Source organism: Panthera tigris, chromosome D1 (genome assembly GCF_018350195.1).
Source record: "Panthera tigris isolate Pti1 chromosome D1, P.tigris_Pti1_mat1.1, whole genome shotgun sequence".
Classification (NCBI taxonomy): Eukaryota; Metazoa; Chordata; class Mammalia; order Carnivora; family Felidae; genus Panthera; species Panthera tigris.
In genome coordinates, this window is record NC_056669.1 from 54,618,182 (window position 1) to 54,643,401 (window position 25,220).

General features: G+C 56.2%; 1 protein-coding gene across 6 annotated transcripts in view; it reads right to left on the reverse strand.

Annotated features, from left to right (window-relative positions):
• MYO7A (myosin VIIA) overlaps positions 1-25,220 on the reverse strand; it is an 84,348-nt gene that overhangs the window by 31,235 nt on the left and 27,893 nt on the right. For all 6 annotated transcript variants that reach the window (XM_042957373.1, XM_042957371.1, XM_042957372.1 and 3 more), the window contains 16 exons: positions 21,288-21,472; positions 20,668-20,789; positions 20,445-20,587; positions 20,066-20,179; positions 19,031-19,184; positions 18,488-18,564; positions 17,769-17,888; positions 16,883-17,025; positions 16,271-16,481; positions 15,652-15,787; positions 12,274-12,380; positions 6,263-6,400; positions 4,369-4,527; positions 3,840-3,932; positions 1,550-1,644; positions 300-384 (listed from right to left, as the gene is read on the reverse strand). In XM_042957373.1, coding sequence (XP_042813307.1) covers positions 300-384; positions 1,550-1,644; positions 3,840-3,932; positions 4,369-4,527; positions 6,263-6,400; positions 12,274-12,380; positions 15,652-15,787; positions 16,271-16,481; positions 16,883-17,025; positions 17,769-17,888; positions 18,488-18,564; positions 19,031-19,184; positions 20,066-20,179; positions 20,445-20,587; positions 20,668-20,789; positions 21,288-21,472 — 2,082 coding nt within the window. The remainder of the gene's footprint in view (positions 1-299; positions 385-1,549; positions 1,645-3,839; positions 3,933-4,368; positions 4,528-6,262; positions 6,401-12,273; positions 12,381-15,651; positions 15,788-16,270; positions 16,482-16,882; positions 17,026-17,768; positions 17,889-18,487; positions 18,565-19,030; positions 19,185-20,065; positions 20,180-20,444; positions 20,588-20,667; positions 20,790-21,287; positions 21,473-25,220) is intronic.

Consider the following 25,220-nt stretch of genomic DNA (forward strand, 5'->3'; position numbering starts at 1 on the left):
GCCCGGCTGCTCTGCAGAGACCCATGTGACACACCCACCACCAGCCTCCTCCAAGCTAATGGCCCAGGTGCTCACAACCCATCAAAACACTCCAGAGGAAAAGTGTCAAACTTTGCTGACCAGATGAGAAAAGCCGCAAGAAGCAGACTTGGACTTTGGGCTGGAGGAAGGGTAGGGGCCAGCCAGGGCAGTGGCAGGAGGCCAACCAGGCCCTGGGCAGGGTACGTCCTGCTGCTACGGCAATGGGGCCAGGTTCAAAGGCCTCACGAGGCAAAGAGCAGCCCCCTGGGGAGGCTCACCAGCTCATAGTTCCTCCGGCAGTTGTGGCCCCGCCAGTGCCTCTGGATCAGTGTGGCAGCATTTTTCAACTTCAGGAAGTTAGATCTGGAACAGCATACAGAAGGATGTCAGAGCAGAGAAATAGTGCCCAGAGGCAGCCAGGGTACTGGTAGGGTTTGGAATCAGGAGAGTAAGGCTGAGCCCAGCTCTGTCTCTCCCAGCCACATGACCTTGGGCAAAGGCATATAACTTCTCTATGCCTCACCTTCCTCGTCCGTAAAATGGACACAAAAACACCCGCTCTTCCTGCCTCCTAAGTTTGTCACATATGCCTATTAAGGTAGGCATTTAGGAGGTATTTACTGAATAAGTGAATAATAATAAGTAAATAAGATAAAGACTAAAAGCTTGGATCACTGTGAACATTATTTATTACTAACTTCCCCATTTTAGCGATGACGAAAGGGAGGCTCAGTGAGGTTGGGACAAGAGCCCACGTCTTCTGACAGACTCTGAGCAAGTACACTGCTGTCCCTTGCACACGTGAGGCAGCTTCTATAGGACGATAGTCACCTTTGACCTGATGGAGGACGAAGAGACCACACATCACACAGCAGGTGTCTGCCGAAGGCAGAAGTAAGTAACGGAGGGGAGGGTGGGTACGTCAGCGTGTGAGACAGTCAGCGAGCCAGTATCTGGATGTACATAAGCAAATGAGCAGCTGTGGGAGGGGACGGACAGATGGATGCACAGAACTGATGGAAGAGCAGACGGCGAGAGGGAGGGGGTAACCAGATGAACTGCTAAAAGGGCAGGTTGTGGGTTTTTGTGGAGCCGCAGTCACACTCCAGAGTCAGCCCTGCCCGTGTGCGAAGTGTCACAGCTGTACACATGCCCCTCACCTGGAAAACGGGACACACGCTGTAATTTACGAAACCTCAAATTTCCTCTTTGGGAAACTTCATCAGGCACCCGAGACACGGGACTGTCCGCATGTGTGCCTCAGGTGTCCACGTGTGCTTGTATGGAGGGCAGTGGACCGTGTCACTGGGCGTATGTGGCACAGGTAGGTGGGTGTGAGTCACGTGTCCGTGCGTTCATCGGTGTTAGCATGATCGCGTGTGCATGGCATGCATGTGCCACGTGCATGGCGCGCTCGTTCCTGTGTGCGTGTGTTTACTCCTAGTGTTCATTCAGGGGCACAGAGGTAAGCCAAACATACACACATCTGTATGTGAGCCGAGGTGGGCGAGCTGGTCCCGGCACTTACCTGTCTTTGAACCCCCGGATGACTTTCTGCAGGAGGATGACTCTGTCGGTGATGGCCTTGTCCCGTTCCACCTCCAGCAGCATGTCGTGGTGGTCCTGGAGTGCAGAGCTCCTGAGCAGTGCCCCCCCCACTTCACAGTCCGGGGCTGAGGCTGCCCCACACAGGCCCTCCCTCCCTTCCCTCAGAGCTCCCTGCCCTGCTCTGGCCCCATGGGACAGCCTCCCACAGAGGCGGCTCTTGGCTGTTTCCTGGAGGCCTGGCGGCAGGGTGGGACAAATGGAGTAGGAGGAGCTTAACCGGACTGGAGGGGTCAGAGAGCCTATCATTCACACACAGGCTTCATCCCTATGGCCATCTCTGCCCAAGCCCCCACTCTTCTAAATGTTTACTTATTTTGGGGGATGGGGTGAGGGTGGAGAAGCTGAGAGAGGAGAGAGAATCCTAAGCAGGCCCCACGCTCAGCATGGAGCCCAACACGGAGCTCGATCTCATGACCCCGAGACATCAAAGCTGAAATCGAGAGTCGGACGCTTAACCGACTGAGCCACCCAGGCGCCCCCCACACCCACGTTTCTAAAGGTCTCCGTCACGTGGGCGCCTGACCTGGGCCAGACCACTGCCATTTCACTCCTGGCCTCTGTCACTCCTGCTCTGGCCCTCCCTCAGGGAGGAACCCTCTTAAAACACAAATCTGATGGTGACCTTAAAATGACACCTCGGTTCCCAGGGTCAAGCCTGGTCTTCTGCCCGGTACTCAGGCCCTCCATAACGCAGGCCCTGCTGACCTCTCTAGGCCTCTCTTCTCCTCACACCCAGGCACCCAACCCTCCCTTCAGTTAGACAAAACCTCGGACATTCAATACAGATGAATCGTTGTGTCACTCCAAGTGTCACCGCAGTGCTAAGTGCTGGGATGGGGCTGCAGTGAACAGGCAGACTGGGGCCCTGCCCTGGGGATGCTGAGCCTCATGGGGGAGCCACACGCATCAGATAATCCCAGACCACCTCACTGTGCACAGGGCCCAGCAGGCTGTCTGGAGGAACGAATGAGAAGTAGGTGTCTAGGCTCTCGAAACAGTGGCACATTTCTGAAGAGCCCAGGGAGGTGAGGATGGGACAAGGACGGTCCTCAGAGCTCTCTGGACACCATCGTGTTGCCCACTTTCCCTCACTTCCCCACACAGGCTAGAAGCCCTGCTCTCCGCTCCAGGTCAGTGCACCACCTGGGCAGCTCACTTCTCCTCTCCCTGAAATGGGCGTAGCAGTCCTACCTCCTAGGGCTGCTTCGAGGACTACACAAGGTCATGGATAAAAATGGATAAACGGCCCCGCCTGGCACAAAGGATGAGCTTTCCGGATGGCAGTAGTGATTTGCACAGGCAGGGAACAGTCGGCAAGGTTTTCTGACGAGGGGAAAAAGGCTCTGGGAGATGAAGGGACTGGCCCACAGCCCCTCAGCCAGGGCGGAAGTAGACCGTCAGACCCCAGATTCTCTCCTGCTGGGGCTGCCTCCTCCCTTCCGTCCTGTAGCTCTCCCGCAACTGCCCGGGCCCCACCCTCCCAGCAGAGGAAGCAGCCCTGCCCATCACCCAGGACAGCCAGAACTCGAGTACAGCGGAAATGGAAATGGGGAAGGCGGCGGGCCGGGAGCTCACACTGTCCCTGCTGCAGCTATAGAGACACGGCCAATTCCCAGCAAGCTCTACCCCAAGGCCAAGACACCCGCGGCCCAGCTTCCGGCTCCCAGCCCTGCCCCCTCCCAACTGCCCCATCCCGAAGTCCAGCCCCACTGAGCTCCAGGTGCTGCTTAGGGAGGGTGGGAACAGGCCTCGAAGAGAGGACAGAGGGGGTGGCATGTGGTCTGTCATGGCCCGGGTGAACCCTGCCTGGCAGGAAATCACAGGAGAGGGCCTAAAGATACACTCAAGAACCCCACCCCCTAAACACATCCCATTTTACAGCTGGGAAAACGAGGCTCAGAAAGGGCCAGTGACTTGCCCAAAGTCCCAGGGCGGGCAGGCAGCCAGCCACAGGGTCCTGACTGAATCCAGGCCTCCCTGGTGAGCCACCTCTGACCTCACCCCCCAGATCACAGACGGTCTTAAAATCCATTTCCCCTCCCCCACAGAGGAGGCCGAATCCCACGTCCCCATCACAGACTGCAGAAGACCACCAAGGCCCAGCACAGACCCACCTGACAGAACTCTACAGAGGCCCCCAGGACCCTGTCCCTGCCGTGATGGGGAACTCACATATCCACGAGACAGCCAGAGACAGCGGCTATGCTCACCTTCAAGAAGATCTTGGTTTTGCCAATCTGCCAGTCGTCATGGGTGCCCAGCACAGCCTCGGCCATGCGTTGGCATGTCCCCCGAAGGTCGTCCTGGGGGGTGCACAGGGAATGGGCAGCCCCACCAGCGAGTGACAAGGCCACCCGAGTGTCCCTTCCAAGACCAGGAGGCAGGACTCTGCTCCAGGTTTGCACCCGACTTGCTGTGTGACCCTGGCCGGGTCCTGCCTTCTCTGACCCTCAGTTTTCTCCCTGGCTGGGCAGAATGACCACAAAACCCTCTCCTGTGTCTAACGTCCGGGGCGCACGTGGCAGCCCTGGTCTCATCCACTACATCATGTGTGTGAAGTCCATGCCAGTTGAGCCCCCGGAAGCCCTCTACTGGCTGATCCCCAATCTTCCCCACCGTACCTGAGGCGGCCGGGCTGATGTCACGCCCAGCACTCTGTGCCAGTGAGAAAACCAGTGCCCCTGCCCGGCCCAGAGCTGGGACCCTCCCTCCCGCCTCCTCTGCCCCCCCGCCCTGTACCTGCTTGTAGGCCGGCTTCACTCCGGGCAGCAGCACCCGGTACCGCTCTACAAACTCCACGAAGCTGTAGCGGATGGGGTAGCCGGCCCGGCGGATTCGGATGGTCTCCATCATCCCTGAGTACCGCAGCTGGCGCACACACAGGTGCCGGTCGAACAGCTGCCGGGCACGGAGCCAAGGGCGTCAGCACCGGAGGCTCCTGCTCGGAGCTCGGCCCCACTCAGCCTTTTCCCAGCCACACAACAGATGAGGAGCAGCGGTGGGCCGACCCTAGATCTGCAGTTTGAACTCACTTAACAGCACAAAATGAGACCCTCGCGTGGGACGAGTCTCATGCTGTGGGGGCACAGAGGAGAGACAGCTTAACTCCCCTTGGGATATCTCGAGGGGACTTCCCGGAGGAGGCGGTCTTTGCTCTAATCCTGTCAGGAGAAAAGGCACTGGAGGAGGCAGGGTGAACGGGTGCAAAGGTGTGGAAGCCTAAAAGTGCAGGACATGCTAGGGGACTTCACGGAAACGGAGGAAACTAATCCATGCCAAGGTTATGGTTGTGCAGGTGCCGGGTGCCTTGCTCAGCCCCAGGGGGTACCCTTCATATTACAGCCATGGTAGGTTTGCAGCTATTCAGACGACTTTCTGGCTGCTGGCAGTAAGGCGCCCTAAGGAAGAGACACTCTTTTCTCATTGTCACAAAATCATGTTTGTGACGGCAGCAGGTTGTAGAGGGACTGAGAGAGCCTTGGAGGCCAGGCTAGGGAGGCAGCAGGGAGTGACCAGGTCAGAGTTGCATTTGAGACCTACTGGCTCTCACTGCAGTCGGGATGGGGACTGGAACAAGGAGGCAGGAGACCAATGAGAAGGTCCTGCTGCTAAGGTTCAGGTAACAGATGCTGAGGTCTGGGTCCAGAGAAGGTTCTGGAAGCATCTGAAAACAGGAGGGTGGGACCCAACTACCTTGGCAATGCCCTGGCCTCATTCCCCCCAGACCTCCTGCCCTAAAGTGGGAGCTCTCTGTGACCCTCCTGCCCCTTCAGACCCAGTCCTGGGACCCATGGGGGACGGGCTAGCCCACCCTGGGAAATGTTTTCAGGCAGGAGGCAGGGCCAGCACATAGCTGGCTGGCTTCCGCCACCTGTTTCCTCTCCCTTTCCTCTCCCTCCAGGCACTTTCCCTGGCCCAGCCCTGGCCTCCCTCCTTCCGTCCCTCCCCAGACCCCTCAGGCCCCAGCTTCCCCCTGGGCCTCTAAGAGCTTTGTGGTAAACAACACCTCCCAGAGCTGTGGAAGGAGAGGGCCTGAGTGAGGGGTGGCCAGGCTCCCAGCTCTGCAGCGTCAAGTCCCTTAGCCTCCCTAAGCCCGCAGTCACACGTCCCAGATGTGGAGCCATAACGGTCCCTCCTTCAGGTCCCTCTTTCACAGGCTATTGGGAAGGTTGAATGGGGCCATGGAGAGAATCCGGCCCACGCCGGGCTCACAGAAGGAGCCCGATGTTATTCAGCAGAGTCAAAAATGAGAACCTTCCCAACCAGTCAGAGGAACCTGGGAAGGCTTCGAGGAGGAAGTGGTGGTTGCCAGGACCAAAGGAGAAGGGGCTTTCAAAGTCAGGGCCACAACAAGAACCGAGGCTGACTCCTAAGGGTCTCCATGCCTATTGCATGAAATTCCCCAGGAGATGAGCCCAGCTTAAAGGCGGTACAGGATTTGAACCTGTGTCAAGCCCACTGCAGAGTCCAGGCTCTTTCCGGGGGACGTGCTACCTCCAGTAAATTGGAACCTGTTCTGTAAACCCCTCAGGTGCCCTGCCATTCCGCAAAGAAGACAAAGTCTCAGCCCAGCCCCTCCAGCTGCCCCAGGATGGTCCCTGGCTGCCCCAGCCCGGGGACCAGAGTCACTTACCATGGGCTTCTTGAACTCATTGGGCTTGATGCAGCGCACGAAGAAGGGCTGGCAGGCACCCAGCGTGCGCATCAGCAGCTCCAGCGACCGCTTGAATTGGCTGCTGAGTGTGGGCGAGCGCTTCCTGGTCTCGGCGCCCTGGGGGGACGGACCATGGTGATGGGAGGGGCTGACCTGTGCCCCCTAGGCCCTCCAGGAAGGGAAGCAGGACGGGAGGTCAGCAGGCTTAGGGCCTGAGGGAGAGCCGCCCTGGCAAACGGTAGCCTGCTTTGGGGTTTTCTGTGACTGGCCTCCTCTGACTGGTGCTGGATCTTAGACGCACCCCTTGGGACGCCCCTCTGGGACCTGAGCCTGAAAGAACCCTGCCCCGGGAGTGGGGAGCCCTGGGTTCCCACAGGAGTTGCTGGATGACTCTGGGCAAGGCCCAGCCCCTCTCAGACTCCACTCTGCCTTGCCGGGAATGAATGAGTAGCCTAACTTGGTCACCTCAAGACACCGAGGTCCTCCCTCGAAATGGGTCAGACAGACTACCTCCTAGCTGTGTGATCTTGTGCAGGTCACTAAACAGCACTGAGCCTGTTTCCTACCCGGGAACAGTGCCATCTAACTAGCGGATGGGGCTGTGACAAGGGTGGGCACAGAGCTTGTCTCGGTCAACAGCAGCCTGGGAACCCATGGGTGTGTTGGCCGCTGCCCTCTCCCCTATGGGATTAGCTGGTCAGCAGCAGGCCCAGATAAGCCTCCTAAGAGGGCACACAGCTGGCCTCCCCCCAGGCGGCCCTGAGGCCCAAAGGCTCTGAGCTCCAGCAGCTGCTATCCGGGTGAGCAACCAGCCCCTGCCCTGTCGGGGTCCCCCTCTCAAAATACTGTGAAATGAAGCGAGGGTGCTGGGGGAGGGCCTGGTCAGCAAACAGGAAGTGGAACATCTCAGGCCAACACTGAGAAACGAGACCTAGAAATCAGACTCAATTCCAAAGTATTTTGATGTTACTATATTCCTGCCCTTTCATTTGCACGAGAATTTATTTGCGGGCTTGATGATTAATGTAAGATCATATATATTCAACGAGACGTAATTTTATCCGATATCCTATAGTACCAACAACCGGGGTAAGACGTGTGAGGTGTGGGGAGGGAGGCAGAGGCGTGTGACACATACGAAACTCAGACCATATGCGCCAGATGGAAATGGAGCTTGCCGAGAAACCACAAACACTTGCTTTTCTGAAATTTGCCATGGTTCCGTTTCATTTCATTTGGAACACATTCTAGGAGTTTTCCAAGGGACGTCGGGGAGTCTGTGTTGAGGTAGGTGAATGTCAGGTCTGTGACACCCATGACCGTCCCGGGACCTGATCCAGCCGCAGCACCAGATGACCCAGGACTCAGCGGTGGGGAGATGTCTGGGGTGGGCTTTCCCCAGCCCGCATTACAGCCCCTGCCCTGAGCGCACACACAGCACACGCACAGACCCACGCCCACGCCACACCCTCTCTTTGGTTTCTGTCACCACTCTGGAACTATTTCTTTCTGTCTTCCCCGTTGGGCTGTGGGCCTGGTGAGCACAGTCAGGTCTGCCTTGTTTTCTGCGGGGGCCGGGGGCCTGCCACAAGCAACAATCAGCAACGCTTCGCTGAACTGGCTCCTGGTGTCCGTGGGCTCCCAGAAATGTCTGCTTTCCAACTGCTCAGGCCAGAAATCTAGGCGCGGTCCCCAACTCCTCTTCTCTCATATCCACTGCGCCAAAAATCTTATTGGCTCTACCTCCAAAATAGATCCAGAATCTGGCCCCTTCTTTCCACTTCCTCCGTCATCAGCGGTCCGGCCACCAGCATGCTTCTCTCAGGTCACCACAACGAGCTCCAAACCGGTCTCCCTGCCTCTGTCCCCCACACTCTACACCTCCCTCCAACTCCAGTCTCAACACAGCAGCCGGCTGAAGCTGTTAAAACACAAATCCACTCCTATCCGCCCAACACAAAGTCCTGCAATGGCTCCTGAGCCCCTCACGAGGGCTGACAGTGTCCTTCAGGGTCTGGCCCCAGTTACCTCTGGTCTCTCTACCACCCCGCCCCCTCCCTTCTAGCCAGCGCAGCCTCCTTGCTCTCCCACGATGCACCAGGCAGGCTCGGGGCTTTGCACCTGCCGTTCCTTCTCCCTGCAGTGCTTCTCCTCCAGATGCACACGGCTGGCTCCTCCGCCTCCTTACCAGCTTCCCAGGAGGCCTTTCCTGAGCCCCTTATTCAAAATTGCAAAGCTCTACCACTGGCCTGTTTCCTTCCTCCTTTGTCTCCATTTTACATATCCCCATCTGACAACCACGTATTACGCTTATTCATCTGCTTATTAGCTATTTGCCCCTTCTGCCAGAATGTAAGTTCCAGGAGGACAGAGGTTTTATTTCTGTTTTATCCGCTAGTCTGCCCCCAGGACGCAGGACGTTGTCTGGCATAGAACAGGCACCCCGTTCATGTTTGTGTCTGAATGAAGGCGCGTAAATGGGAGCCGAGTGTAGAGTCTACTCCCACTTCCTGGCTGCCGGGGTTTCTGATTCAGTTCTATCACACTGAGGGGAATGGCGGTCCCTTAGGATATTCATGGTTTCTGAGCTAATCCGCAGACCTTTGGAAATGGGGTCAGGGTGGGAGTGGAGAGTCCACAGCTCAGTGTTAAATGAGTCCACAGAGGGGATCCGAGGGGCAGACGCAGGAGCATGACGTGAGCAGGACTGGGGAGACGCAGGCAGGAGAAGCCACCTGCGTAAAGAGTGAATAAGCATCCGGTGGACTCGGGGCCCGGGGACGTGTGACTGGGGTTAGACACTAATCAGGGTGCACGATGCCCTAGAAGAATCGTGGTCCTCAAGGCTCAGCTGGTCCCTCCAGCAGCAAAGGCGGGGGTGGGGCTGCCCAGGGCCACTTGGGGAGGCAAACACAGGAGTCAAAGGATGGAAATTTGGGGGTCGGAGACAGGCACAGGACGCATGTTCGGATCACCGGAAGGAGGTGGTGTGGGCTTCTACCCTGAGAAAAGCATAGTCATCGATAAACTGTGACTGGATACTTCACACCCCACCAGACTGATTTCCGGGTCCCTTTTGCAGATCGATCATGTCTCCAGCAATGACAAAACATATTTTCTTTCTGAGGGGCAATGCTCACAGAGACAGCATTGTGTAGTGACAAAGAGCAAAGGGCTTGAAAAGCTTCCCGTTAAAAATTTAAAAAATAACAATAATAAAGAAATAAAAAAAAAAAAAGCTTCCCGTTAGCTCGTGTGCGACTTTGGACAAGTTCCCACACCTCCCTGAGACAGACCTGGGTCAAATTCCTGGGTGTCACAAACTGTGTGACCTTGAGCAAACACCTTGGCCTCTCTGGGCCCCAGCTTCTCTACCTGCAATGGGGGGACCATAGCAACGGCTGCCAGGGCTGCTGTGGGGAGTGAATGAGGTGGGAAGTGTAAGTGGGTAGCTCCCAGCCTGGCCCAGAAAAGACTATACAATCAAGATCAAATTTGTCACTGCTGTGTTCTAACTCTGTGCTCCAAAACTCCCTCAAGAGTGTGCCATTTCCAGGGGCGCCTGGGTGGCTCAGTCGGTTAAGTGTCCGACTTCAGCTCAGGTCACGATCTCGCGGTCCGTGAGTTCGAGCCCCGCGTCGGGCTCTGGGCTGATGGCTCAGAGCCTGGAGCCTGCTTCCGATTCTGTGTCTCCCTCTCTCTCTGCCCCTCCCCCATTCATGCTCTGTCTCTCTCTCTCTCTATCAAAAATAAATAAACGTTAAAAAAAAAAAATTTAAAGAGTGTGCCATTTCCAGAGGCCCCAGGGTCTTTCTCTTGGGCCTCCCCACAGTTCCTCAACAAGTGGGTTCTAGTCCCCAGGTCCAGGGGAAGAAGTCCCAGAACAGGAAAGGTTGTGGAGAGGCTCCCAGATAGATGCTTCCAGGTGCTTTGGAAAGAGAGGAGCGGAGGTAGGAGACGAAGTTCAGTGGTCTTGCAGGACTGCCTACGAGCAGGAGGAAAGGCTGGGCCTGGCAGGGGTAGGCTGGGGACCAGCGGAGAGGAGGAAAGAGTGGGAAGAGCCCAGTGCCACAGCTATCCCATCAATTCTGCCACCCTGTGACATGTAGGCCTCGGGGTGGGGATGGCCAAGTGGAGAAGTTTCCGGTGCCTAGGGTCCCCACTCTGGTGGGGGCCCCACACTCGCCCTGTCAGCAGCTGGGCCACAGTGTTGGCTGGGAGGGGAGGGTCCCAGGGCCAACCCACGAGCAGAGGACAGAGGCCACTGTCCAGTCACACCCCCTGCTCCCGATATGCCAGACGCCCTTCTCCACTGCTGTGGCTTTTGGGAACTGTTTGGGAACTCTACGAGGCGCTCGGCAGTAGGGGGATGCCAGACATGCAGGAAGGAAGAGAGACTCAGCATTAAGACCAAGTGTGGGAGGACATCGGTACTAGGCAGAGAGGAAATTGAGGGTTGAGAAGAGGGGAAAGAGAGGCAAGGGGACTGCAAAGCCATGCTGTTGCTAACAGGTACCCCGCCACCCCTGGGGCCTCTAAAGCACCTTAGGAGCCACAATCCGAAGCCGGTGGTCAGGACACCCCAGGGATGCTGTTCCAGGGCCTGAGGAGGTCCGGGGTGATGACGTTAGTCCCAGCTCCACAGGGTACTGTGACTTGGGGTGAGTCACCCCTCATCTCTGAGCTTCAGTCCCCCGTCTGCATAATGCAGAAAATACCACCTGCCCCTCCTGTCCTGCAGGGCTACTGAGGGATCTGGCCAAGTCGTGGACACAGAAGCACTTGGCAGGGCCCGGGGGAAGAAGCAGACCTGGATACCCCGAAGAGACTCAGGGGGGGACAGAAGACGTGGGAGACCTGGATTCGAGTCCCGGCTCTGCCCCTGGTTCACGGGGCATGCTGGGCAAGCCCTGTCTCTTTTCCTAGGAGTCCGTTTCCTCCTTTAAGAAACTGAGATAGCCACAGTTCACACAACTCAAACAACAAAAAAGCAAAACCACTCCACAAACCACTCCACAAAAAATAAAAACACACTAAAAAAAAAAAAAAAAAAAAAAGAAAGAAAGAAAAGAAGAAAAAGCCGGCCCTTTCCCCAAACCTCAGTGCCACGGGGGCCAAGGACACAGCCCAGCCCCAGGGGCTGCTGAGGCCTTGCCCGCCATCCACTGGCCCCAGACAGGGGTCTATTACCTTCACAGAAGCTGCTGACTGGCGAAGAGTGCCCGATGAATAACCACAGAGAAACTATAACAGGAACCACAGTGCAGGGCGAGAGGGGGCAGGGAGCAAGGAGAACGTGGTGGGTCAGCAAACAGAGAACATCCACCAAGGAGAAAGGAGGCCCCTCGAGGCAGAGGTCTGGGCCCCTGGGGCCGGGGCAGGGCAGGCGCCTGGACAGGCACTGAGGGGGCAGCGGCTCTGCCCTCCCCGTGAGTCCCTCTGTGCGCCCTTCAGGAAGCCATGGGACAGGAAGAAAATGTGAAATAAAAAGGCATACCATCCTGCAGGAAACAGCACTCTAGGGACAAAGGAAATGCCGAGGGTGGGAAATTCTGCACCCCTGCGTGGGGCCCAGGGCTGGGGCACACAGACCCTTTGTGTTTGTTTCTCTGAATACCCGCATCCATCCTTGTCCTTGAGGCTAGATGTGCTCCCTCCTCCCAGGCTCCCTGTGAGCTGCTGGGCATCCAGTTTGGGGCACCTGCCCAGTAAACCGTGTCCTGATCAGGCTCTGCTCTGTGACCTCTCATGTCATCCTTCTCTGGGCCTTGTGCCCTCCCCTGAGTTGGTATAGCAGGAGGACCAGATAGGAGGATAGTGGAGGTCCCGGGTTTCTCCTGGAACCACAGCAAAGCCCTGTCCCCTCTCTGTGGCCAAAGGTGCACAGGGGAAAAACTTGCACAAGGGTGGGCCGAGGTACAGGCCTAGCTTCCCGGGGAAGGGGTGGGGGGGGCCCTTCCTGCCCAACAGAGACCCCGCCCCGACGTTACCATGGCGACATCGGCCTGGAAGATCTGCTTGATGAACTTGTTTCTGGAGGAATGGACCAGCTGGATGATGTCTCCATGCAGGGTGTCCCGGTTCTTCTCCAGGAAGCCTGGGCAGGGGCAAGAAGCAGTCACACCTCGAGCACTCCAGCAGCCTCTTCCTGACAAGCCTCAGCGCCTCCCCAAATCCTCGCCATCTGAGCCAGGAAGACCCTCAAACTTCACTGAGTTTAACCACGTCCATTTTCCGGTGGGCCACACCAGAGCCTGGAGAGGGCAGTGGCCTGCCCGACATCACAGAGAAAGCGAGGGGCAGAGCCAGACCTCCCTCTCCCTCACCACACAGCCCCCTCTTCCAGATCTGTTCAAAGAGAAGGGCAGGAGACCTCGGCCCCCAGGTCGGGCAGGGATGCCTTCCCCAGTGAACCACCCAGTGCCCACAACGCCAGCCTTAGTCTTTTGAATGAAAGTATCAAAAGCCCTTGTTAATTACAGCGTGTCACCTGGAAGAGAACACGTGCTGATCTAGTTCCAGCTCATAGTACAGGAATTTAAAATACCTTGAATTTGCCCAGTGCACTCTGTTTTACCAAGGGTCCTCACAGCACTGATGCTCACAACCCCCCTTGTATTTGTGGGGTGGGCAGGGATTGTCTTCCCCATCCCACAAGGGTGGAAACCAATGCTCAGAGAAGCTGAGCTAGTTATCTAACACCACACAGCAAGCCATGAGCGGAGTTAAGACTTGAACGTGGGACTCCTGGCACCAGCCCGGGGAGGCTCCTCTCCACCATACAGATCCCCAAGAGGGCTGCTAGTCCCAGGGACTGAGTTAGGAACTGGTTAATGGCGGGGGTTGGGGGGGGGGGGGCTTGATAGGGCGGGGTGGAAGATGGAGTGCCCAAGGGCTGGGGATGCCTGCCTGGCGAGGAAGAACACTGCAGAGAAGCAGGACGCTTACCCCGTGGGACTCAGGCCGCCCTGGCTTGCAGACAGCACAGAGACCCAGTGCAGGGAGGCCCGCCTAGTGTCTGGGGAGGGGGGTGTCCCAGGAGGCACTCAGCAGAGGAAGGGTGGGTTTTGGAGTTGGGATGGAATTGCGGGTTCTAATGGAACGTCTCAGACTCACTCTGGGGCCCTAGGATGGTCCCCTTCCGGACCTCAGCCTCCTCATTTGTCAGAAGGGAATGAGGATACCCATAAGCTCTTGCTTTGCTTCAGCTCTTCATTTGCTTCATAAATGAAATGCCGAATTAAAACAGTACTTTGCGAACCAGGAAACGCTGGCAGAATTGTTTAAAGCAGCTCAAAACTGGTTAGTGACTTTAAGCAAGTCATTTCCCTCTCTGTGCCTCAGTTTTTAAATCCATGAAGTAGTAATTTTAATTTTATATTTAATTTATATTTTTATATTTAATTAAATTTTATATTTAATTTTATACTTAATTTAGTTTATAATTTATATTTATAAATATAATTATAAATATAATGTATATTTAGTTTAATTAGTTTATAATTTAATTATAGTTATAATTTTATAACTTTGTGCAGAGTCCACTCAATATTCTCATCTGTATTCTCAGCAAAAGCATGAAGTCTGACACATAACAGATCTCAGTGAATATAGGTGGAACTGAAAAATACACTCCTCAGGGTGCCTGGGTGGCTCAGTTGGTTAAGCATCTGACTCCAGCTCAGGTCACGATCTCATGCTTCATGAGTTCGAACCCCGCATCAGGCTCTGTGCTGACAGCTCAGAGTCTGGAGCCTACTTCGGATTCTGTGTCTCCCTCTCTCTCTCTTCCCCTCCCCAGCTTGCTCTCAGTTTGTTTGTGTGTCTGTCTCTCTCTCTCAAAAATAAACATTAAAACACACACACACACACACAATCCTCTACTACTCCTAACAACAGACACATTTGTTTTCCCAAACGTCCTTCAGACATAGCGTTGACCTCCTTTTTAACAGCAGGGTTGGATCTCACAGTCCAATAGTTGAAGGAGGGCTGGGAGCCTTCAGATTCCATCCCTTCAGGCTGGCTCACTGATATACTTATCAGTATATATGAGGGGTGCCTGGGGGCTCAGTCGGTTGAGCGTCTGACTCTTGATTTCAGCTCAGGTCATGATCCCAGGATCATGCTATTGAGCCCCACGTCAGGCTCTGTGCTGAGCGTAGAGCCTGCTTGGGATTCTCTCCCTCTCCCTCTGCCCCTCCCTGACTCTCTCATGCTCACGCTCTAAAATAAAAAAGTTAAAAAAATTTTTTTAAATAAAAAAACAACGAAGTATGAAACCAACAGCTCTTTGCTTGTTTGTTTCGATTTTCACTGGCCTGAGACTGCACGTGGGACCCTTTGAGACACACACCACAGCCGATGTCCATCCAAGGACGGTCCTCTAGACCAGGACGGTAGGGGTGGAGCTGCAAGGGCAATTTGCGATTCCAAGTGGGGTGAACCTGACATGTTCTGACTCTCTTCTTCACCTCTAGCTTTAAAATGAACCCAACTGCATGTCCCAGCCGCAAGGAGGAGGTATCCCCTTCAAAGCTTACACTTAGTCGTGTTGCTGAGAGTTTGGGTGAATAACAGGGCTGGTTCCAGGCCCAGATTTGCACCTAATGGGCCATGTCAGGAAAGACCGTCAACTTTCCCTTCTGAGCCTCAGCTTTCCCATCTGTACAAAGGAGCACTAAGCCCACCCGAAAGCATTGAAAGCAGGGACTCAGATACTTGTACACCCATGTTGGTGGCAGCACTATTCACGATAGCCAAAAGGTGGCAACAACCCAAATGTGCATCAAGGGATGGATGAACACACACACACACACACACACACACACACACACACACACACACAGAAATATTATTCAGCCATTAAAAAGGAAGGAAATTCTGACACATGATACAACATGGATGAAACTTGAGGACGTGCTGAGAGAAATAAGCCAGACACAAAAGGGTCAATACTGTACGATTTCACTTATAGGAGGTCAGAGTCAGACACATGATAGGATATAGATATGATATAGAAACAGAATAGAGGTAACCGGGGCTGGGGAGAATGGGGAGTTATTGTTTAATCAGCACTTATTTGGGGTGATGAACAGGCTCTGGAAATGGATATGGGTGATGGCTGCACGGTATCGTGAATGTGCTTAATGCCACTGAATTTTAGCCTTAAAAATTGTTAACATGGTACATTTCATATACTTCACCACAATTGATTAAAATCTCTGTAAGAAAGGAAGAGCACTGGGCCCAGTGTTTCCTAAGGCCCCTTCCCTCTCTGTATTCCCACCCCCGTTCTGGGCAGGAGAAGGGGAGGGTCAGAGAGGGCACAGGAGAAGAGACCCCAGCCCCAGACAGCCCGCTTGTACCTTGGCTCTCATAGTAGACGACGCCTGCAAAGTGGTTGATTCCAAACTGAGTCTCATGGTTGTTCTTGGGGGGGATGTAGTTCGAGTTCAGCTTGTGCTGGGAGTTCAACTTATTCAACATGGTGGTGTCCGTGCCCTGTGGGAACCGAGCGCCGTAGTCAGCCCCCTCCCCCCCACCCTTCCCTCTCCCAGGTCCTTCTGCCTTTGCACCCCCTCTTCTGTCTTTCTCAGGAGCTCCCTCCCTTTACTGGTACCCCACCCAGGAACTCTCTGGGCCTCCATTTCCCTATCTGTTAAGTGAGTGGATTGGAACTACAGTCCAGTGTAGAAGATCTATTTCCCACAATGAAAGTCATGGGAGCAGTACCCGCCCCCGCCCCGAGACACATTCCATGTGTGGGGCACCTATTCTGTACCAGCTATTAGCTTAAATCATCATTGTTTGGTCCAGGACCCTGTGGACCGTAGGTGATCCTCAGATGTCAGACAAATGCACCTGAATCGGCCTCAGAGGCACCCTGAGAGGCATGTGTCCTCAGTCGCATTTCGCAGATGAGGAAAGTGGAGGCTCAGAGTGTGAGGGGATGTTTTGCACGGGCTCCAACAAGGGCAGGCCCACCTTGGGGAACTTGCTCTCCTCGTCGATGAGGGAGATGATGTTCATGGGCTTGTTGGCGATCATGTCCAGAGCGTCCTGGTTGTCAGTGAACTCGATGTGCAGCCAGTCGATGCTCTCCAGGTCGTACTCCTCCTGCTCCAGCTTGAACACGTGCCGCACAAAGAACTGTTGCAGGTGCTCGTTGGCGAAGTTGATGCAGAGCTGCTCGAAGCTGCAGGGTGCACAGGGCACGGATGAGGTGCTGGCTTGGCCTGGGCCCCATGTACAGCACACCCTTGGCCACGCGGTGCTCCCATCACGGGCTCTCCAGCCTCTGAGGTGGGCGCCATTGTCAAGACCCGCCCCCCCCCCCATCCCGGAGGTGGGGAAGGGGATACTGAGTCAGAAGAGAGGGCTACCAGGTGGGCACCAAATCCCTGGAAGAGCACCTGGGAGAGGAAGAGCCAAGGCACTGGGTAGGGGCGGGCAGAGAGGGGCGTGAAGAGGGATCCAAAGCCATCAGGGGAGGTGGAAAGTCGGCTGATGAGATTCAGGTTTAAAGGCAGAGATGTGACACCTGTTATGTCCATGTTGTGAAAGAAAATTCCCACAGAGCAGAGCCCCTTGTGGTACCTGTTCACAGCAAAGTTCTCGAACCCAAAGATGTCCAGGAGGCCGATGGACCGGCGAGAGCTCTTCACTTCCTGGGAGGGGGGCTTGTAAATGGCTGCATTGATCTTGTCCACTATCCACACAAAGAGCCGCCCGTAGATGCCCTGCGAGGGGGCTGTGTCAGCCGCTGTGCCCAGCATGCCCTCCCCAGAAGATCCCGGGCCGTCATGGCCTCACTCAGCCCCTTCTGTGCTATTTGAAACCCCCTAGCCTTTCCTCAAGCTTTTCCCTTTGCCTTGGATCACCCTTTCCTGCTAGAACAATTCCTTCTCCTTGTCAAAGCTCTGTCAAGCCTTCCTAACCTCGAAGTTTGGGAAGAAGCCCTCATTTGGGCTCCCACATCTCCATCCATCTCTGTCTCCCTAACAGCACCAAACCTGGTGTGAGGCGGGGGGTGGCAATCTGGACTGTGGAAATGGAAAGGACTGGGGGCCCTCTCCACCTGACCTGGTCCATCTTCAGTGTCTTCCTTAGAGAGACCAGAGAGGGTATTCTCTGGGCTGGGAATAGCACAGCAGACCAAGTACCCAAAGAATATGACCCAGTATGAGGCCCCATGGGGCTGGAGAGCAGAGCAGGCCAGGGATGGAGGACCTGAGGAGACCAGGGCTGGCAGGGCTCCTGAGGAGCATAACAGCCCCTTGTAGGATGAACACAGCTCAGGAGAAGGCAGACTCTTGCTTAGGCCCCCCCAGAGAGCCAGTGGGCAGGACGCAAACCCAAGAGCAGGTAGGGGTCCAGGCCCAGATGTCCTTCTAGCTCCCTGGACTAATCCCCTCCTGCCCATATCAACAACCTAACACCCCAAGGGGTGGAGTGAGCCAGTGCCACTCCACAAACGGCCCACCTTGACGAAGGCATCTCGTACATCCAGCGCCTGCTCCCTGCTGAGCGGGGTGGACACCGTCTCCCCGCGGGTGATGAGGGTGCGGCTGGTCAGACAGTTCATCAGGTCTGGGGGGTTCACCTGGCAGGGCAGCATCCAGGCCCTCAGCCAGCCACCCGCAGCCCATCCTTCCCTCCCCCCACACCGGAGAACTCCCCTCCCCCTGTCCAACCAGGCCTTGCTCAACCCGTTTCCTCCACTGAGAACGCCTTCCCCACAGCCAGATCCCCCCCAACTGTCAAACCCCACCCAAACACTACCCAGAAGGACTGCTCTCTCCTTGACAGCCTTAGCATGTTACCTGACCCTCTTAGGACTGGGGCAGACCCTGGCTTTATTCATCCCAGTTTTCAAACCCAGGGCAGAGCCTAGTAAGCCTTTGCTAAAACACCAACGGGCCGGCTCACCCCAGATCCCCTGCGCCCTACATCATCCCCAGAAGCAGTGAGGCTAGGGCAGCAAGGCTCCTGGGTGCTGGGCTCCACTCCCCCTCTGAGACCCGTGCCCAGCACAGATCCTACCTACCCACAGTTGGTTCTCCACATTGAACTTCCAGAATTCTCCAAAGCAGACGGCCCCAGCTTCCAGGTTCCCACATCCCCAGCCCCCTGAACCTGAGTCAAAACTGTCCCTCTGAGAAAAACAGAAGCAGCCCTGGGGACAGAAGGCTGGACACTGACCTCAAGCAGGGACGCAGCTGTAGCCAGGGATGGGGAGAAGAGGACCTCACAGGCATCCAGGTTTTCAAACGTGCGGGCTGTCGGCAGCAAGGGGGCGCAGGGTCAGGAGAGGGAGGGCAGGCATGGGGGAAAAGGGCAGGCTAGGAGGGCCAGGCTGTCAGGGGCCCTGCTTTGTCCACAGAGGCCATCAGCGCTGCGGTCAAGTGCTTCTCTGGGTCAATGTATGTTCTCATCATGAGCTATAGGCACCCTGAGGGCAGGAACTGTGTATGCCCAGCACCTGGCACCATGCCTGGCATCCAAGTGGAGACACTGACAGTCATGCCCCTCTCCCCTCGTACTCCTCCATCCTAGACGCCCAGAGTGCTCAGTGGCAGCCCTGGCTCCTATGAAGCAGGGTTTGTACCTGCTGGGACGGAAACTGAGCCACAATCCCCCACAGGTGGGGCTAGGAACCACAGGTGGCTAGGTGCTGAGCTGCCTTTGGACTCTGTGCAGGGGTGGGGTGGAGTGGGGTGGGGGTGCACCATCCGGGCCCCTCACCCTCATACTGCAGGTTGCCCAGGTGCAAGATGGAAGCCAGGAGCTTCGAGATCTCCCAGTTCTCAGTGTCTGTGAACATGAGCACCTTCATTGCTGAGCGGATGTTGGCGTACTCCTGGCTGTCCTCCCGGCCCTCGCAGGTTATGCAGTTACCCTGGTGGGAGGGGTGGGAGAGTGGGGTGCAGGAGGCCATCGGCAAGGCCGTAGGGACCTCCAGAGAGGCAGTACCTGGGATGCAGGGCCCCCTCTGCCAGGCCGAGCCAATCTGGGATGCTGGGCACTGACAGGACTCTGCCTCATGACGTGTGCCCATGAGACACGTGTGTGCGCACGTAGCTTCTTATCCAGCTCCAGGAAGTGTCTGGGAAGGCCTGTCACACCTATAGCACACACACTCCTTTGTTGTCCCACGTTCCTCATTTGCATCCATGCGGCCTGGCCCAGCCCAGCCATGGGTTCTCCCCAGGGCTAAGGAAGCTGGTACCCCCCGAACCTGTTTGTACACACACACACCCCCTCCAACCAGTGCTGGGTGGCAGCCACGGTCCTGGGGCCCACTTCTCGCTGGTGGCCAGCCAGCAGCAAGAGGCTGGCACCAGGCTCTGTGACCAGCGAGGCTGAAGCTGCAACAGCCTGTGCCCTATAGTCTTGGGGGTCCTGGCAGAGATCTCGGTCTTCACATCCTCGAAGGCTGAACTAATAGCACGTGTGTGCAGGCAGGTCTGTGCACGTGTACACGTGGGCGTGTGTGTCTATGCGTCCCCAGGTCTAGGAGGTCTATGAACATTTAGGAACGTGTAGATCTGTGATGACAATTCATCTAGATGCACATGCAGCTGGGAAAACGCCCAAGGTCGGGACAGGCCTTATGGCACATACAAGCCCAGAGTTGCCTGGGGGCAGTCAGGGGACAAGGGGAAAGCCCACACGGAGGATCCCGCCCGCCAGGCCTGGAGCTGGGGAGGGGCCGAGTGGACTGCCCCCGACCTCGCTGGGACAGGTGTCTCCCTCCCTGGTGCCCTGCCCAAGCCTCACCATAGCCAAGTAGTTATAGTCTGTGGCCTGGCCCAGGCCCAGCTTCTTCTTCTGATCCGCACTCATGCCCTCCAGCATGCAGTAGAACACGTGGTAATTTCTTTCATCGGGAGCCTGAAAATGGGGTACAAGGTGTTGGGGGGCAGGGGCAGGAAGAGGCATCAGAAACCAGACAGTCAAGACTGAGATATGGTTTACTGTTTTAACAAATGACTTCCACAAAAAAGCCCCTACGGGTAGGTTTCATGGCAGGAATTCAGGCCCTGAGACAAGCCGGCAGCAGCATAGGGACGATCCAGACTACACGTACCCCCCCACCCCCGCTCCCCTGAGGCCGGGGGTCCTGTGAGGGTCAGCTCTGCCCCGGGCTCGGGCCCACCTGACGACAGACACGTGACTTTTCCAGCAGGTACTGCTCGATCTTGGCACCCTCGATGGCACCTCGCTTGTTGAAGTGGATATCGATGTACTTCCCAAAGCGGCTTGAGTTGTCGTTGCGGATGGTCTTGGCGTTCCCAAATGCTTCGGGGTGGGGAGAGGGTCACGGGCAAGGTCAGCACCCACCCAGCCACCCAGCCCCACTCTGAGAGCCCTGGCCCTACCTTCCAGGATGGGGGTGGCTTCCAGCACCTGCTGCTCGATCCACGAGTGCTGCCCACTGATGGCCGCCAGGAACTGCAGGATCAGCTTTGTGCTCTCTGTCTTCCCTGCCCCAGACTCCCCACTGCAGGAGAGACCCGGAGAGGGGTAGGACCCGTCACAGCCCACACTGGCCCTCTCCCTACGGGGCTTTGGCCCAAGCCGCTTCCCCCACCCGCGCCTCCCCCTACCCAGTCTGTAAAGTAGGCTGACAATATGGACCTTTCAGGGATGGGGAAAGGCCACAGCAGCTCAGTGCTCTGCCACAGCCAAAGGTACTTTCCTTCCCCTTTATTTAGACACAGACACCCCTCTATCTATACTTGCCATAGAGCATGGCATATGTTGATGCTAGACCAATGCTCTGTCCTATTACCCTTTGCCCAGCAGAGAATAGGAACCTAAAATTTCACCTGACTGTAACTTAACAGAACCCAGTAATGAACAAGGTAGGCCTCAAATGCTAACAAGAACTTTGGCAGCATTAATAGAGATATAAGGCCTGAGAAAGGGGAGGTGATTCTCCATGAGGCACTAGCAGGAGCACAAAGTTGGAGCTCCAGTCTGGTGCCGGGCTACCCACCTGATGATACAGCACTGGTCACGGCTGTTGCGTTTCATGTTGAAGTAGCAATTATCGGCAATGGCAAAGATGTGGGGGGGCATCTCCCCAATCTTCTTGTTGGTGTACTGGCGGATGTGCTCTGGTGAGTAGATGGAGAGCAGCTGGTAGGGGTTCACAGCCACTAGAATGGAGCCTGTGTACGTCTGCGGGCAAAAAGGGACGAAGAACTCACCACTTCCCGTGAGGGAGGCTCTGACTCTAGATAAAGTTCTCAGGCTCTGCGCTGCTCCATTCCTCTGGAAGGGACAGCCCTGACTTTGGAGTCACATGACCTGGGGTCAGAATCCAGCGTCTCTAGGAGCTGAGAATGGGGCTGTCAAACTAACATTGGGTCTAGGTTGGAGTAGGTGCTCTGTGAGATCTGATGAAGGGAGGAACAAGTGGGGAGAAAGGGAGCGTCTCTGAGTCCCCATTTTCCATATCGTTATCTGTAAAATGGGCATAATGTAACTGTTTATAAGGATTAGGAGGTAGTGTACTTTAGAAGTCATAGCACACTGCAGGTATTACTCAAATTACTCAAAAGTATGGTCCCCACTTTTGCCTCCAAGCCCTGTATCCCAAAGGTTTGGAGTAACATTCATAAACCAGACCAGTCTGGAGCAGAGGCTAGGTTGGTCCAGGGGGAGTGGAACCAAATCGTAACAGGCTGAAGGGGCTGGGGGATGTGGTTTGGGGGCTGGGTAGGCCCCAGTCTCCATAGCACTGCCCCAGGGCAGAGGGGCCCCTGTGTTCCGGGGACAGGACAGCTCCAGCCATCCTGGCCAGCACAGGTGCAGGGACCCGGTGCACCTCAAACTACCAGGGGCCTTTCTCTCCTTGGGCTCCTCTGTCGGTGCACTAACTGGCCACCTGTGTACAAGATTTCCTGCTGTGAGGCCGGGGCCCTGCCACACAGGGGACAACATGGCCCGGGCCTCTAGCCACCAGGCAGAATAAGGTGCCCAGGGATCACTGCTCCCTCCACTTGCCCCTCCCCACCCCAGCTTGAAAAGGTCAGGCTCAGCCTATAATCGGTGATGGATATATTGACATCCGGGCCTGGAGAGACTGAAGAAAGGTGTGACCACCAACGGGAAGTGACAGTCCGGCCCCTGTCGCCTCCCACCAAGGGCTTAGTGCATCACCCCAGAAGCCTCAGCCCAAGGTAGCCATGCAGGGAAAGGGCTGCTGCCAGCACCCCATTTCAGGGGAAATGCCCCAACCAGGGCCAGGATGGCTGTGCGAAGCAGCCCTGGGCTGCACAGCCCAGACCTGGGTTCCAGTTCTGGCTCTACCTGCCCTGGGCCAGGAGAACTGGCCATTTAGTGCCCTTCTCTGGGCCCTGGAGGATGCTCCCCTGCCATCCAGGCTCTCCCTCCAAGCAGCCCCATGCCAGAAGCAGCAGAGCCTGACCGTGCTGACCACCCCACTGCATGCAAGAGCCCAAGCAGGCAGAGATAGGGTGGAGTGAGGACGCAGGCTGAGGGACCGGCCAGGCCAAGCACGTACAGACAGCCAGAGCCAGCTCTGTGCCACACTCACCCGCCCTCCACAGTTGGTCTGAGGTTGGAAAGTGGGGAACAGGAGACAAGGGAGCTGGTCAGTGGGGAATGGGGACACAAGGGCATTCTCCACTAAGAACACCCCACACAGCCCAGGGCTGGGCTAACTTCTCAGATCAGAGCCCACGAACCTCCAGCTCCAGGGCACTCAGACCCATCATCTACAGCTCAGCCCTGCCTGGCTATGGGAGCCAGCTGACCGTCTGTCCCCAGGCGGGGGAGTCAGCCGCAAAGAACATATCTTTGGCAGATCGCTTTGCTTCTCTACACCTCAGTCTGCTCATCTGTAAAGGGGGGATGGTTAACACCTACCTCCCAGGGCTATGGAATGACTGAAGGGCTTACATAACCTTTGACATGTGCCCGCTTATGGAGTAGCCGTCCTTAAGTGCCTCCTTCCTTTCTTCTTGGTGGTTCCTTAATAACATGGCACTGAAGGGCGCCTGGGTGGCTCAGTTGGTTAAGCGTCCATCTTCGGCTCAGATCACGATCTCACAGTTCGTGAGTTCAAGCCCCACGTCAGGCTCTGTGCTGACAGCTTGGAGCCTGCTCCAGATTCTGTGTCTCTCTCTCTGTCCCTACCTGCTCATGCGTTCTCTCTCGCTCTCAAAAATAAACATGTAAAAAATAAAAAAATTTTTTAAACAACCTGACATCAAACCGCCTGGTCTGTGATCGCCATGTGGCAAGAGGCTGGCTCCAAGCAGTCCTTTAAGGACCCTCCACTGAGACACATGGGGAGACTGACAGAACATCCTGGGAGCTGGGGAGGGAAAGCTAGGGCCTGTAGGAAGCAGCCGATTCCTCTGGTGGGGAAGGGGGTGCGGTGTGGGGAGAGGGGGAGTGAGGGCTGGTCGTGGGAACCAAGCACAGAGGCGTGAAAGGGCATGGCATTTGGAAGGTCTGTCGGAGAAAGGTCATCTTGGCAGCTGTGGGAAGATGAATGGTTGTCCCCGAAGCTGGAGGTAGAGACACCAAAGCAGACCTAATGAGCTGGTCAACAGGGGCAGCCAGAGCCAGACAGAGGTGGCCCTGGGAGCAGACTCGGTGACCAAGTGCCGGGCCAGCCAGTGCCAAGAGGATGCGCAGATACACTCCGAGAAGCCTTCCTGCGGCGGGCCTTGGGCCCTCCTCTCCCCTGCATGGCTTCCAGGGCCCTTCCCGCTCTACCCACAGGCCAGAGAGCAGCAGCAGCCCCCAAGCCCCTGCCTCTTGGACATCCCCCCCTTCCGTCCACACGCCTGCCCAGACTGGACCCCACCCTCCCCTCCAACCCTGCTCCCTCTCAGCCAGCCCAACTTGGCCAGCAGAACCCCACCATCCTTCGCCCATGGCGGGACCTGGGAGGCCCCCATTGCCTCCCTCTCCTTCATACGAGCCCAACTCTCTCCATTGGCACAGCCACACCCCTGACGCTGGCCACCATGGGCTCTCAACAGACCACTGCAGGCGCCTCCCGTCTGGTTCCCAGCTTCTGCGCTACCCTCACCCCCTACAATCTACCCTCCACTCTGAGCCAGGGCCAGCTTTTTAAATTTTCTTTTTTAACGTTTATTTATTTTTGAGACAGAGAGAGACAAAGCATGAACGGGGGAGGGTCAGAGAGAGGGAGACACAGAATCCAAAACAGGCTCCAGGCTCTGAGCTGTCAGCACAGAGCCCGACGCGGGGCTTGAACTCATGGACCGCGAGATCATGACCCGAGCTAAAGTCGGCCGCTTAACCGACTGAGCCGGCCAGGCGCCCCAGGGCCAGCTTTTTAAAACGTGGCTGTGTCACACCCCTGCTGACAACCGTCAGGCAATTTCCCACGGCTACAGGACACAAGACGCCAGAGTCCTGGCCTTCACCAACAGCATCCCACAGCCAGGAGGCTCCCTCCACATTAAACCTTCAGTTAGAAGCACCAACTCCATCCCCCCCCCGCCCCCCGCCAGCCCAGCTGAGATGATCCCCCCCTTCAGGAAGCCAGGCAAACTCCTATGTGCCCTCATGATCCCCATCACTTGGCCCACCTGACTCCTCTGCAATTCTGGTTCAAGGGCTCTGCCCCCTAGCCTCACTGTCCCTTCTACCCAGGCCTGGCACCGCGCATTAACTGGGGCCCAGAGGAAAGAGCAGAGAAGGGATGTGAGGGGACAGCCTGTCAGCAACTCTGAGGCAGCCTTGCCTATAGTGACAGGAAGGATGGCCCTGGGCTGTGGTGCATGGAAAAGAAGCACAGAACAGGGTAGAGAGAAATGCTACTACTTGTGCAGAAAAAAAAATTTTTTACATGTAATTTTATATCATATACAATATAGATCATAGATACAGTCTTTGTCTTGGAGGACAGATAAGAAATCGG